Here is a 15,839-nt window from a genome sequence, read left to right on the forward strand (position 1 = left end):
ATATCTTTTGTTATGTATACTACATGTTTGAAATTTTTAAATTTTTTTTCAGGTAAACTTAAAGCAAAGGAAAATCAGTTTTCAGATGATTAGTGATGGGGAGAATTATTACTCATTATACTCTGATATTTCTGACAGGGAAATAAAGATTTCTACTCCAAATAAAAATAATTATTTTTCCCTCAATCCTTATTCTAGATGCCAGCCTGTTACTGTGCTCCAGGCCACTACCACTCTAATCAGCCTCAGTATCGCCCAGTCCCTTCGGTCCATTACAATTCACATCTAAACCAACCACTGCCACAGCCTGCACAGCAGACAGGTGAGTAGAATTCATGAGGTTAGGAATTCTTAGCTTTGAGTATTGATGATTTTTTCATCCTGGTTTATTTCCATCTTACTATTAAGGTACTGCCAAGGTACTACTACACTCAGTCAGTCAGGGATTTCAAATAGGTGAATACAGGTGAATATGCAAACCAGTGAGAGGAAAAGAGTAGGCAGATCTTAGATGAAAAGAGCAGGCACCGTCCAGAGAATACCACACTGTCAGGTTTCCATGCTAAAGACTTGGGAGCCATAATGAGAAGACTGTACCAGGTGAGCAGCTTCTCAGTGCTGACTGCCCCTGTAGCTGCAGCATTCACTGCATCAAGACCTACAGACAAGGCGAGTTAAGATGTCTGCTGAACAGGTAACCCAAAACAAGGCCCAAAATGACCTAACTTGGGTTGAGAGCTCTAGCCTAGTGAAGCTATTTTGGTGTCTTTGTCTCTGTAGGAATGCCTTGAAAGGAATGATGTCCTTACACATTTTTTTGTGTTTTGTTTTTCAGTTTTCTGGTTGTGTAGTGAAAGGTATATTTAAACTGAATGCAGTCTAATCCTAAACATATCAAATGTATTAAAACTGAAGATTGTTTTTCTTTTGCCCCTTTCAAATTTTCTCTAAGCCTTCCATGAAAACAACTATGATCTCAGTGTAAAAGCTATCTCACTAATTTTGCTGACTTCATTTCTCTCTGTGCTTCCCACCTAGATGTGTACTTCTGCCCCAGATGTTTAATAAGGTATTCTTTTCAGCCTTTTATATAACTCTAGGTATTGAAAGAGAATTTTTATTGGTTTCTTTGAAGCCTTTTTAGCTGCTTGTCACCATTTGAAGGTGCTCAGACTATGTCAGCATGATTGCTGAGGCCACATAACCCTGCATCTGTAGTGGACAGTTTCTTGCTCTTGATAATGTTTGTAGCCTTTGATGGGTTCCACAATTTCAGGAAAAAGACATCTGCCCTGCGTGGTCTGATGAGAGGAGTGTTCTTGCCTCTCCTCACTTGTGCAGTCCTCACTCATCATCAGCTTTACCAGATAAGACTCTTACTTATCACCTCAGCAGGGAAACTTCCAGGGCCTCAATCTGTTGCTCTCAGGAGCTGTCTTGTACTTAATGTGTAGGTTTTTCCCGTTTTTGTGTTGCTGGCCTTGTATTGTATGTGTGACAAACGTTCTTCCAAAGGATGTTGAGTACATACAGTGGTCATTTTGGCCAACTTAGAATTTGTCCTCTGTCTCAAAATTGACTCCCTTTAATTTCAGGGTTTCCTGAGGTTTAGTAATACATTCCACTTCAGCTGGTATATGCTCTAATTTTGAAAGGCATCAGAAGCTCTCCCTTACACCTGGAGACATTGGTCATGACACTGCTCACTAACTAAATACATTGTTGTTTTATTCTAATAGAAATGGTTTCCTAAGTTTCCTGGACCTCCTTGACTGACTTTTCATATCATAATTATAATAGTTTTTTTTATTTTTTTATATCCATAATTATAGTCTTAAAAAACATTATATTTATAATTTTTATTATTGTTTTTATATTTATTATTTATAATACAGATTATTTTATTTTTTTAAACATTTATAATTTTTATTGTTTAACTTATTACATTTTAATGTTTAATCATTTTATAAAACAAATTATAATACATATTACAGCTAATGTTATGATACTAAAAAAAGAAATTGGCCTTTTCTTTCCCCATTCAAATACCTTGCATGTGACTAATTAACTTATTAGTTCATTAGTATACCCAGTTAATGAAGCAAGCAAAGAAACTTTGTTTTGTATTTGTGTGAGCTTCCAGTTGTGTTCTTCTTCATGGCTAAATTTTATTCCTCTCCATTGTCAAAGTGCCTGCAAAATTAAAACTTTCAATCACAGTTTGGACCAATGTGTTCATGCAAATGCTTCTCTACCAAAACTATTCCCACTTACTGGAAAACAACTATAAATGCCACACCTCCCAATTCAGGGCCAGAATATCTACATAACAGATGACATGTGTTCATTATCAGTGATATTTTAATTGTTGGATTTTTCTTAATGCTGGTGGTTGTGGTGAAAAGGAAAGAAACAATAAGTCAGATTGCATCTGGACAGTGCAGGCACAGAAAAGTGTATGTGTCTGAATGACTCTGCCATTGTGTTTGACTCTTAAAAGAGTCAGTTATAATATTAATATAACACTTTATAACTAGAGTTGGTTCCTCCAGTTACTTTATGTAATAATATCTTCTCAACTCAAACTTAAGGTTCATGTCATTCAGTTTGAAGAATAGAAGAGAAATAAATCCTCAAAGCACCCTTATCTGAAAGGGAAAAAAATATTGTTATGCTAATAGGTAGGAAAGAAACTTTCCCTTTAAAGGAAATTTCAGTCATGCCAGTCCCACTTACTTTGTTGGTCATTATATTGAACCTTTGTATGGAATTTGTAGGAGTTGGATGATTAATATGTATAATCTAAAGACTTTTGTGATTAGCCAGTGATTATTTTTTATGTCTAAGCTTACAGAAAAAAAAGTGCATTTGGGACTTCCCTGGTGGTCCAGTGGTTAAGAATCCGCCTTGCAGTGCATGGAACATGGGTTCAAATCCTTGTCGGGAAGCTAAGATCCCATATGCTGCAGAGCAGCTAAGCCCAAGCACTGCAACTAGAGTCTGTGCACCACAACCAAGAGCCCATGCGCCGCAGCTAAGCCCCAATGTATTCGAATAAACACATTTAAAAAACAAAAAAATGTGCATTTATGTTTGTATGTCTCCTGACAGAAAAGCAAAATCCACTGGGAAATGAACACAGTAGCTTTTTGGTTCTGATTTTCTTTTTACAGATTTAAAGCAATTTATTTCTCAGTAATTTCCATTTTTGTATGTAAACATTATACTTTCTGGTTTTCTTTTTTTTTTTTCCTTATATTTTTCTATATTCCACCATCCCCATCTGATTAAAATTAGAAATAATTTGTTATATCCCTTAGATAGACTTGGAACAATTTATTTCCACTGAGGCACAAATAAATAATTTTTAAATGTTTGTAAATGAATCTGAAGAAAATTTTGCTCTAAATTAACAAACCCAGTTGAATCAGATATTCTCAGATCAGTAGGGTATGAGCAATATAAACAGGATATTCTATTATTTTCCCTTTTGAGTGCAGGAAGGAAGTTGGGGAAATATCTCAAGGATTGATCTTCCATCCACATGCCAGAGGACTGCTATAGTTATTGATCTCCTAAACCCATCTATTATGGGAACTGAATTGAAATCAGTACTAACATAACTGCTGGGGAATGAACGTACCAATCTTCCGTTACGAATGTGAAACTACTATGGTCATTAAAACAAGGTTGAAAGGTTGAGTCAACCCCTGTCAACAGAAACAGAAGAAATTCTGTCTACATAAGGCCTTTTGGACAATGTATTGTATAACATAAAAGAAAACAAAATAGGAGTCAAATCCTAACAGCCCTTACTTGTATTTAACTGGTATTAGGTATATTATTTAAAGCCTCTAGGTTTCAGTTTACTCACTTGCAAAGTAAGGGAGTTTTGCTAATATGTCTGTTGAAGCCTCTGTGTACCCTACAATTCCATGATTCTGTGTGTCTGTCTTAGATAAATCATTTCTAGTTTAGAAGGGCAGAATATTGGAAGATTGGTTTGCAATAGCTTAGTGCCTACTGCCATAACAGGAGCCATACAAGCAAAGATTTTAAAAGATCTGGTTACTTGCCAGCTGCAGTAGTAAGAATTTGTTATCTTAACCCTTTACCATAAAATGTACAGCTTGAATACTATGAAGTATATGATAAAGAAACTTCCTGCAGGTAGTAATTACAGCAAAGATTTTAGGTTTATGAGGCCTGGCTGTTCTTTGTTTAGCTGCTTTCATTCTTAGGACTCTTTTGAAAAGTTCGCAGCTTCACCATATATGTTTAATATTTTGCAATAATTGGCCTTATTCCTGAGCTGTTGGATTCGGGGCCGTAGCACTGTCTGAGAGGTTTACATTTCTCACAGTGAACCGGTCTCTTTTTCAGCTGCTTCCTGGCTTCTTTTTACTCAGGTTTCCACTGCTTTCTTTTCTTTTTTCCCTTCTTTCTTTTAATGCTATATTAAAATGTTAACATTTGCTTATATTTTCCATTAATTGTAATGCCTTTTAATCATGCTTCATACTCAGAAATAGGGATTTGAATTTAAATGACAACCTTGGCTTAATATAATTTACCTTTTAAAAATTCATGAAAGCTGTTGCTTTAATTTATTTTCCAAGGAAGAATTGAATGGCAGATTGCTTTTGATTGGAGCTTTTCTTAAAAGTTTAATGTCCTAAGCATGCCAGATTCATTAATGAAAGTCAAATACATCTTTTGCCCTATTACTAAATAGCTTTTTAGGAATATTATTATGCATGCCATTAAATGGACTTAAGACACATAAAAGCATTTGAAGGTATTTGAAGGGATATAATTTAATTTTTTTTCCAAACTGTGATATTGTATGCATGTGGGAAGCAAAAATGACTCCATAAAGCTAAATATCATTTTAGTTTTGCAACCTCTGGTAAATTCAAAGATTATCAATGCATTATACCTGTAATCTTAGCTTTCCAATCAGCAGACTACAGTAGGGTCCTATTGACCACAACCACAGGAGAAACATTTTGGGTTAAACAGGCTGTAAGATGCCCAAGAATAATGGCAGCTTTGCAGGGCACAAATTTAAAAGTAACCAGGATATGAAAGACAGGCAAGGAAGAAAGGATCCTATTGGATAAGCAGAGGAGGGGTGATACTTATAACAGATAAGTTATGTCAAATAGGGACTCTAGCTACAAAGTCATTTACTGACAACTATTGACTTGAGTTATAGGAATTTTGTATTTATATTACTAGGTGGTAGTCCTGGCTACCCTTGTTTTATCATTGATTCCGTAAGCATTTCTTAGTATTGCGTGACCAGCACAGACTCAAACATTGTATATTACCTACAAATCCACGTATTTCCCTTTTCCCTTCTTCATTAACCTGCCGCCACTGGAGCCAAACGTATCTGGTAAGTACCCATAGATTTCCTTGAGTTGTATACCCTCTTCCATAGGACGGTCATTTAAATAGCTTTGACCTATAACCTGTATGAACCTGTTTTTATTAGATTAATATTTTATGTTTGTAATTTTGTTAATTTAAGGCACAGGAGTAGGAGAGCAGAGGGTGATAGAAGATAAAGAACAGCGACCGTGTACTGGTGTTAGGTGGATGTGTATTCCACATTCACCTAACAGACTTATCCTTAGTTGAATTTTGCCTGCTCACTAAAATAATGCTACAGACATAATACAGATTAGATTACAAACTTGAGATTTTGATGATTTGGAAATGGTTTTCATAAATTATCTTGTAGATACCTGGTTACAGTTAAATTTAGAGTTGGCAAAACGGCTCACCCAAGAAAGAAAAAAATCTACCCTGACAGCAGTGCTTCTGCTGTGCAAATTCAGCCTTGAAAAAATACAATAATACCGTTAAATGAAATAACCTTACATTTATGACTATTCTGACTAAGCACTTCTTCAGTTTCTTTTCTTATCTTTCTGATTATGTCTAATCCGTATTATTAAGATTGCTTTCCTTTAGCACAAATGATAGTTCAGGTCACCTATATAAAATAAAACTAGCCTGTTAAAGCCTGTGCAATACTTTTCTGCTGAGCACTGTGTTTCCTTCTTGCTCTTTTCCCTGCTGAAGTGAAAGAGAGTTAAAAATAGAATATTCTTTGGAGCCCTCCGGGGAAGAGCCTGAGCCATCAGTTTGTATTGTCCTAGTTCTCTCAGCTTGCAGAATTAATTGTGGTTTCCTCTGAAAGTGCTGGAAGAAATGGGATAATATTGCACAACTGCAATCTTTTAACAAAGGAGAATGTCAGTGTTAAATAACACTTACACTGAAATCTGGGTGTTTATTCTGTTGTTTGATATCACATATAGTGGCATTGCTTGCTTTACAAAATAGATGCTTTCCTACAATATTCAGAAATTTCTACAAGAGATAGTCTATTTTCCTCATATACCCAGTTTAAATCCAGATTTGTCACAGGAAGGATTTTTTTAAATTAGATGTACTGAAACACTTTATTGACAAAAGAATAATTTAGGTAGTGGCCAAATTGGGGATGTATTGAGCCTCAGAATACTGGAAATACTCTTGTAGTATTTTTAAAACATAGCAATACTTTTCATTCTCGAGAGTCTACTTTACCCTTCCTAATCTTCACCCTTCTCCCTCTTTTCCAGATCGTTGGATTTTTTTTTCTCATATTTGACAGTCTTCAAACTATACTTTTGAACATATCAGAGCTATGTCCCTCCCCTCCTTCGGCCTGAATTAGATAATGAACTTGAACCACAGTGCCACTTCTCTAATAAATGCCACTCTGTAACAGTGATGCTGTGAAACCTGACTGTTTAAACACAGGTTTAAAACAACACTTCTTTAAGACGTAAATTTTATTAAGCAGGTGTGAATAAAGTGAGGCATGTCTGTTATTACATGGTTCTTTATGTTACTAACACACTATTGTGGTTTTGTCTTACATAAACAATAGTAAGGTTCTTACCTTTAATAGTAGAATGATGGGTGTTTCTTTCTTTCTTTTTTTAGTGCTTTCTGACTGAATATTTCTAATTTTACTTGTGATTATAGTAACTTTAACCAACATATATCCCATGGTCTTATGTCATTTGAAAAAGTCCAATAATCTTTTTGCAGCATTTAATATCATGTTCTTTAGAGAGTATACTCTAAAATTATATACTTTTTAACTAGTTACTGGACTGTTTAAGTATTGGAATGAATGGTCAAACACCTTATCATGACTTCTGGAAAAAGTCGTTCAGGCACCTTACTTAATGTTGTAGAATTTCCTTCCTGGGATACCAGCCATGCAACGTACCAAATGTTAAATAAGGCTTTTTTTTTTCTTCTTCTTTTTAAGCTAGAAAGATTTCTAAGGTCCTGATAGCTTTCTGTTCATTATGGTTCACACCTGGTAGATTTCCCCTCCTCTAATATAAAAGTAATGTAAAACTTATTCAGTATATAGAAAAGAGCCATTCCTTCACAGGAACTTCAAGGCTTCACCCCTGTTACAGGACATGCCCCCTTATATACATGGTATCCAGGTTAAAGTTGGCATTGCCCCACTGAGTAAAGGCTCACTTCTTGGCTCAGGAACTCAACATTGTGGAGAGGGGAGCCAAATTCATGAAAATTCTGCTAGAGAAATCTGTGTATTCATCTGGAATGTGGCAGTAGAGTATACATCTTGAGCAAAGGCAGCCTTTGAAGCAAAATAGCAAGGCTAAAATCCAGAGGAACATTGGAGATTGACACAAAATACTGAGAGGCACAGACCAGGGGACATAGAAGCTGAAATATGACACCATTTGAGCCTCTTTTTCCCCTTCCCAGTTGCTTTCTGTCCATGTGAAATCATATTATACTGAGGCAAAGAAGTGTAACCTTGCAGTTAGAGGGCACAACCCATACATCTTGGGAGTAGTGGGCAAAACAAGTGAAGGAGAGAGGACATTATGGACTGATTGAATAAACTCTGTGACATTTGATTTGGCCTTGTTTCAGCCGTAAGTTCTTTTACCTACAATCTGGACTAACTGCTTAATAGCCTTTCATCGTGATTCCTGTTTTGGATAACACTTAATACTCACAAATATTGACCATTTACAATAATTCTTTGTTTTCCTGTAATTAAATTGCTGTTGAGACTCAGGTATGTGAAACTGTAGTAAAAATCTTCATTAGCCAAAATGCTCAGACAGTCGAAGGTCAGGCATTTCATGTTCTGCTTACTGGAGCAGTATTACTGTAATACTCTGTCTGTGTCAACATCTGTCCCTGAGAAAAGTAAAGTTTAGCATCAGGCTACTATGTGCAAATCCAGCTACAACACTTAACAGCTGTTAACCTTACGCAAAGTGTGAGCTTCTGTATGCTTTTGTTTTTTCATCTGAAAAATGGGGATAGTAAGATTGAAGGCAAGAAGAGAAGGGGATGACAGAGGATGAGATGGCTGGATGGCATCACCAGTTCTACGGACATGAGTTTGAGTAAGCTCTGGCAGGTGGTGATGGACAAGGAAGCGTGGCATGCTGCAGTCCATGGGGTCGCAGAGTCAGACACGACTGAGCAATGAACTGAACTGAAGATTTCATAAGATTGAAGATTGGGAGCATGGAAAAACTTCACACATGAAAGTGCTTAGAGTAGTACCTAGAACCTAATAAATGTCATGTAAATATTAGCTACTAGTAGTACCTTGTGCTATCAAATAAATGATAATTATTTAGTATTCTAAATGAAAACACATGGGGGTTTGGGTTTCGTTTGTGTTTGGGCTGGATTCCACAATGGAAACCAAAAGCTGATTTATTGTTCTGAAATACTTAGTCTTTTTGTCTTGTTCGCTTCTTGACATGTGCCTTCTTCCTAAAAGGCAATGGAAAGTTCAGAGTCTTTTTCTCATCCTTTGATCATTAACTTGAGGTAGGTCTAAATATGTTCTAAGAAAATTTCCTTAAATACTTCCTTCCCATAGCTTTGTAAAATCCCTGTTGTTTAGCTGTGGAAACATTGCTTGGGGAAAGGTTTTGAAACAATGTGTCGTATGGCCCATTTCTATAAATAATGAAAGTGGGAATGTATGTTGCTGTCTGTGTAGAAAATACAAGGCTAGCCATAAATACAACATGTGAATAATATTATCTGCAAGTTATTGTTTTACAAAAATGGTTTTTCCACCCTGGCTTTTTCTCTTTGTTGTATTTTCCAAGTTTTCTTTGATGAAAACCTATTTTTTAGTCAAATAAACCTTTTTCAAGGGTATTTTTAATGTCCCTTCATTCCCCCCAGCATTGTTTAAATTAAACCTTCATTTCAAGCTTTACATATTAGATATGAGCTAAAACAGTTCTGTTTTTCCTTATCAAGTACACACTGAGGTGGCCATGCATTTTTTAAGGGAAGACTTAATGAGTAATTCATGAATTCTGGACTGAGGTTAATTTCTGTTTATGGGATCAAGTTTTATTTTAATGAGAATGCAAATATGTTTAACCTTACTATAGACATGTTACCATAAAACTTAAGTACGACTTTTGCTGTCAAAAGCCATTCACTAAACGTGAACAGTGAGCCTGTCAGCACATAGGGAGCTCCTGGTTTTTGTATAGAAACATCAGTTCAGTTCAGTCGCTCAGTTGTGTCCGACTCTTTGCCACCCCATGGACTGCAGCACACGAGGCCTCCCTGTCCATCACCAACTCCCAGAGTTTACTCAAACTCATGTCAATTGAGTTGGTGATGCCATCCAACCATCTCATCCTCTGTCGTCCCCTTCTCCTCCTGCCGTCAGTCTTTCCCAGCATCAGGGTCTTTTCAAATGAGTCAGTTCTTTGCATCAGGTGGCCAAAGTATTGGAATATAGAAACATATATTGATTCTGTTCTGTTAAGAATATATTTTTCCTCACTATTTATTTGGTAAATATAAATGAGTGTCCACTTCCTTGGCTTATTTGCTTAATAGCTGGTATTGATATTTGGGGTTTTTTTTTTCCTTTAACAGGGTGGATAACCCTGCCCTTAGAAAGCACACCATTTCAGTTTTGTTGTTTTTAAGGTATATACAAGCCATGAGAAAACAGTTAACAGGAACAATTTTATATTACCTGTCGAGTTTTAAGAAATATGGATTAAGGCAATAAAAATTATGGGAAGATTAATAGAGCTTCTTGGGAAAATATTTTCTTTTAAAGTGTTTGGCATTCTTATTTTTAATAGTTCCACTGTTCCCAGAACATGTTCCCAGTTTATTTTTTCTAGTTTTGAATGAAGTAGTAATATTAGTTATTTTTCTACTTTCACAGTCTTTAAAATCTGGAACTTCTTAATGGTTCTCACTGCTCTACTACTTGTAAAGTCTTTGATTCTCTACCAATATTCTACCTTCATCTTCCACTTTTCACTCCATATGCAATGTTTAAATTAAACCACTCCTTACTAGTCTCTGTTCCTCAAACATGTTACTCACTTTTTTACTTTTTTCAGACCTTTTCTTTAAGTCCAGGCTCAAATGTTAGTACCTCTGTGGATATCAGCCAGGATTAATTTCTCCCTCTTAATTTCATAATACCCTACGTATTCTGCTATTCTGATATGGTGTCAGGGCTAAGAATGCCTGATTTCAAATATAGGGACTGTGTTTTACTTAACTTTTATCACCCTCCAGGCACATCTTGAGCTCACAGAACTTTATACTACCCTGTGTAACAAATGAGGTGCTGGAATCAGATGTTTTGAATTTTATGATGTCACATTTTCAAAATGTGATGTTTGTGTGCAGATAAATATATCCATTAGTAGGCGTGAACATTAGTGGAGATAAGGTTGCATTAAAGAATAAAAATACCACTGGAAATTTATTAGTGCAAATTCCAAGCGGCCCTACATTAGACCACTGTGTCATGGTATCTGGAGCTACTGATTGAAGCTTTCTGTATCAGATTTTTTTTCATAAGAGGAAATTGCAGGCAGGAAGCAAATGGTGAATCTCCAAATACTGACGTATTTAGATAAAGGAAATCAGAACCTCATTTGCACATAAATTGGCTTTTTTTCCCAAAGTTTTCTTTCGAGGCAACCTATAACTCTGAATATATTTTGAATAAAATACAAAAATGTTGTGAAAAACATTTGAGTTTCATAGGGCACGTGACAATTTAAGTCAAATTATGTTACAGTGAATTCTGCTAGGTGTTCAGATTTTTCTTTTTAATTTAGTGAACTGTGATTCTGACAAGTTCATTGTAAGAAGTTACTTTCCCCGTGTATAAAGAGCTATGCCTAAATTATGACACTGCAGTAGAGGCTGTGTGGGTGTTCAGAGGTGACATTTCCAACACAAGAAGGGGTCTTCACATCCCTTTTCCATTCCTGCCCTTTATTTTCCTAGGAGTGGAAATGTGTCTGTGTATGTTTTGATGGTATTTGGACTTTAGAGTGTAAATTTGAAATGCTTGTCATTTCATAAACTGAAAGTAGAGTTGAATGTCAAGTATTAGACTAAGGAGCAAGAAAGAAGTTTATTTGTCTGCAAATTTGAGTATTAATAGGAATTTCACAGGGAGGGATATTTAGGAAATAGCATGTTTATAGTCACTTTATTACCCATAAAGACCATAATACACATTTTTTGGGAAAGGTTGACTGGTGAGAAGTCATTTGAAACATGGCATTAAAGCACTGTTGCCATAGAAATAGCATCATTTTATAAAACCCTTCATTATTAAAGGATTGATTGTATCTGTATTTTTACTTTGTTGTTAATATGTTGCTTAGTTACCAAATATGTTTTATATTCATGTCTTTAGAAAAGGGTGATGCTAAATTTATTCAATTATTTTAGTCATTGAGAAGAATCATTGAGACTTCAGGCAAGTACGCTGATATTATTGTCAAAATCAACACCTGAGATGGGATCTTTGCCATTCCTGTTGTTTTAGGAATTAATGAGGATAGAAATAAAAACTGGTATTTATAAGGTAGCAAAATAGATCTATGGTATTAGAGAAATCATTTAGCTTACCTTTAGTTGTAGAAGTTTGTATAGGCAATGCCATCATTTGGTTTATCTTTGTAAAACCTTTTTAGATTCCCTGGCTGGAAGGTTGGTTGTTTATTTTAATCTGGTTTCTTTTTTTATAAAGAAAGAAGAATTTGTGGTAGTTTCTAGTAATTTACATATGTCTTGAGCTAATTACTTAAGGAAATCCTTTTAGGGTCAAGAGACACATAAAATTCATACTCATTACTCAAACCTTATTGTGGAGTCATTTAAATAACTAATAAATTCACTTAATAAAAGTATATTTATACTCTTAACTTAGTAAAGTTACCAGCAGTGTCTCAAGTTTAAGAACTGTCCCTTTGGTGTTTGATTTATGAACTTCAGGCAGATTGCTTAACCTCTCTAATGATCAGTTTCTTTGTTAAGTAACCTTAATAATAAGAAGATAATCTTAAAAGTTGCTAGATAACTCCATTTTCCCTTGTGCCCTGAAGACATTCCTAATATAAGGATTCATATCTTAGTCTGAATTTTCAAACATACAGCTCTTCTATAAACATACAGCTCTTCTATAAAAGTCATCCCACCTTCCATTATTTCCAGTCTCCAAAAGAATTAGTTCTGCCAATACCACCTCAAAACTCTGCATTTTTTAACCAGAGGCCCTGCATTTTGCTTTTGCACTGGGCCCCACAAATTATGTAGACAGACCTGGTCCACAGAAAGTTATTTTTAATATCAAATTATAACATATGCCAAATAGTAATTGTGTATATAAACCAAGTCTTTGGCCCTATAAATTTCCTCAAGTACAAAGGAAATCTTTGAAGACAAATTTAATTTGAATGTTTTGGAGTAGGGAAGTGCTGACTGACTTGGGTTACCTACATAGCAAACCTTTTAAATGTTGGCTGTCATAATAGAGGGCTTTTGAGATTTGCTGTTTAAACAAATTCTGTGATTTTAGAACTTGCTTAAAATACAAAAACATACTGCTAGTGAAACAAATTCAAAGCAGGATTTAACTCACTGTGCCATTACAGGTTATCAAGTTATGCCCAACCAGCAGCAAAACTACCAAGGGATAGTTGGAGTTCAGCAACCCCAGAGCCAGAGTCTCGTTGGTGGCCAGCCCAACGGCATTGGAAATCAGATTCAGGGCGTGGTCATCCCCTATCCTTCAGTGCCATCATATCAGGTACGTGGTCCCTCTCTTACCTGCACTGGCTAGAGGTGATTTTCAATAAATAAAATGTGGGCTACTTCTCCGTTTAATCTGGGGAAAGGCTTCTGTAATATGTAACTTTATAGTCTTAAAAGAGTTTTATTAGTTGTTGCAATTTTGTTCTATCCTGATTTTATTGCATTCATTCACTTCATTAATTTTTTGAAAAATATCTGAACCATATTAATATTGTGAAGTAAATTTTTCTGGCACTGTTTGTGTTTCCAACTACCTACATATATGAGCAAATATCTTATTCTATTCTTCAGCTCCTTACAAAGTCTCTTGAGGAGAGAGTGGAACAGGAGGGAAAAGTAAAGGTATAAGTAGGTGTATGAAATAGAGTAGATTATAAATTAGTGTTTATTGAATAAAGAATGTGCGATTTCCCAATCTAGAATTGATATCCACCCCCCCGCCCCCAACTCAATGAAGAAAAGAAATAGTATGTCTTGTATTGAAAATGTCATGCATTTTAATTCATAATTCTCAAGTAGAAATACCTAGTGTTTCATTAATATGTCAGATTTCTTTAGCCCATACTGTGTCACATTTTCAGACATTTATTTTATCTTCCTTTACCTTTCTGGAATGGCTTCCCTGGTGGCTCAGATGGTAAAGCGTCTGCCTACAATGAGGGAGACCTGGGTTCGATCCCTGGGTCGGGAAGATCCCCTGGAGAAGGAAATGGCAACCCACTCCAGTATTCTTGCCTGGAAAATCCCATGGACTGAGGAGCCTGGTAGACTACAGTCCATGGGGTCGCAAAGAGTCGGACATGACTGAGCTACTTCACTTCACCTTTCTGGAATAATCTGCAAGTGAGTTTGTTTTCTTAGCCTCACAGTTTCCCGTAGTTGAGTCTAATGTTAAGAAATCCAGAGGCTATTTTGATTCAGTCCCACAATGTAAAAATAATCAAGTTGGGAAGGTAAATGTACATGTATTTCATCTAAGGACAAGTCAACAAACTGGTTATAATCTACAGACCAGTAACTGAAGGAATTATGAAACACAGCCATGAATAGTTGGGGACTTAATACAGAAGAAAAAGATATAAACCTTTAATTAGCTCTTAAAATTAGAAAATTATGGACATAAATTAATTAAGACATTCTGAGAATAGGGCAGGATATGAGCAAAGGAGGTAGCATATTCTGTGAAATTCCAGAAAATGAAAGTCGTAATTAAAATGTGAAATCGTCGAGGACTTTTTGAGCACTAAGAATATGTCTAGTTTTGAAGCCCTTTGATAATAGAAAGCAAAACATTATGGGAACTGATTTTGCATCTTCTCTCACATCCTCTTTTTACTCTGGTTCTCCCTGCTTAAGGGGCTTCCCTCTTAGCTCAGTTTGTAAAGAATCTGCCTGCAGTACAGGAGACCTGGGTTTGATCCCTGGGTCTGGAAGATCTCCTGGAGAAGGAAATGGCAATCCACTCCAGTATTCTTGCCTGGAAGATCCCACAGACAGAGGAGCCTGGTGGGCTACAGTCCATGGAGTCGCACGAGTCAGACACAACTTGCAACTAAACCACCACCATCCCTGCTTAAGTTAGAGGCCCATGAGACTGCCCATTCCCCACTTCCTCTGTAGCTAATCATTAGACAGGATCACTACCAAGCCAAGAACTCTCCCTTCTCAAGACCCTGTTCGTGTTACCTACCTAATCTAGTCTGTCTAGCATCTATCAGATACCCAGGCACTATGTAAATAAGATCAGCCTTGAAATATAAGTTTAAAATAAATTATCTCCTTGTTATTATAGTTTTTAAAAATGGAGCTAGATACTGAAAGTGTTTCAAAGCTGAGACGGTTGTTATAACTTCTATAGCATACTTTTTTACAAGGTACATTTTCTCATGGTATTTCACATAATCCTTACATTGGGTGAATGATTGTGAGAAATATTGCTCTGACAAGTGATGAATGATAGCCTGCTTCATTTTTCCTACCACATTTGGTTAGAGAAGCTAGGTGGTGATAAACTTATCTAAATAATAAGCCAAAGGGAATTCCATGGCAGTCCAGTGACTAGGACTCCTTACTTTCACTGCCAAGAGCCTGGGTTTAACCCCTGATCCTGCAAGCCTCATGACTCAGCTGAAAAAATTAAAATAAATTTTTTAAATAAAAAATAAGCCTGAGAAGTTATCTATTTAGTAGAGTGTTTCTACATCTATACCTTCTCAAGTACCATTTCCTCTCCTTTGGTACTTCATGTGTTTTCTTTACCACTAGTTAAAAATTTAATCTGTAGCTTAAATCATCTAGATTGAGCTGTGTCATTTTTCTTAGATCTACCTAGCATATACACTAACTTAAAAACAATCAAAAATAACAATAGAATGTTGCACTGCTTCAGTAGACAAAAAGACTGAAATATATTTTGTTATACAAAATTAAGTAAATCAAACCATCAACATATCTTTCCCTTTGAGCCAAATTGAAAGTAATTCAGAGCTTACTGTGTATTTTGAAGGGACTATAGGAAAAACCTATAGAACCAGAAAGAATGAAGGGATGGAGCCAAAGCAAAAACAATACCCAGTTATGGATGTGACTGGTGATAGAAGCAAGATCCAATGCTGTAAAGAGCAATATTCTATAGGAACCTGTAACGT

General features: G+C 35.9%; 1 protein-coding gene across 33 annotated transcripts in view; it reads left to right on the top strand.

Annotated features, from left to right (window-relative positions):
- The window catches only part of R3HDM1 (R3H domain containing 1), a 96,010-nt gene that overhangs the window by 52,353 nt on the left and 27,818 nt on the right, over positions 1 to 15,839 (top strand). For all 33 annotated transcript variants that reach the window (XM_086350983.1, XM_086350781.1, XM_086350791.1 and 30 more), the window contains 2 exons: positions 199 to 322; positions 13,032 to 13,186. In XM_086350983.1, the coding sequence (XP_086207109.1) occupies positions 199 to 322; positions 13,032 to 13,186 (279 nt within the window). The remainder of the gene's footprint in view (positions 1 to 198; positions 323 to 13,031; positions 13,187 to 15,839) is intronic.

The sequence above is a fragment of the Bos grunniens genome, chromosome 2 (assembly GCF_055505025.1).
Source record: "Bos grunniens cultivar Pamir isolate PY7600 chromosome 2, Bosgru_T2T1.0, whole genome shotgun sequence".
NCBI classification, from domain to species: domain Eukaryota; kingdom Metazoa; phylum Chordata; class Mammalia; order Artiodactyla; family Bovidae; genus Bos; species Bos grunniens.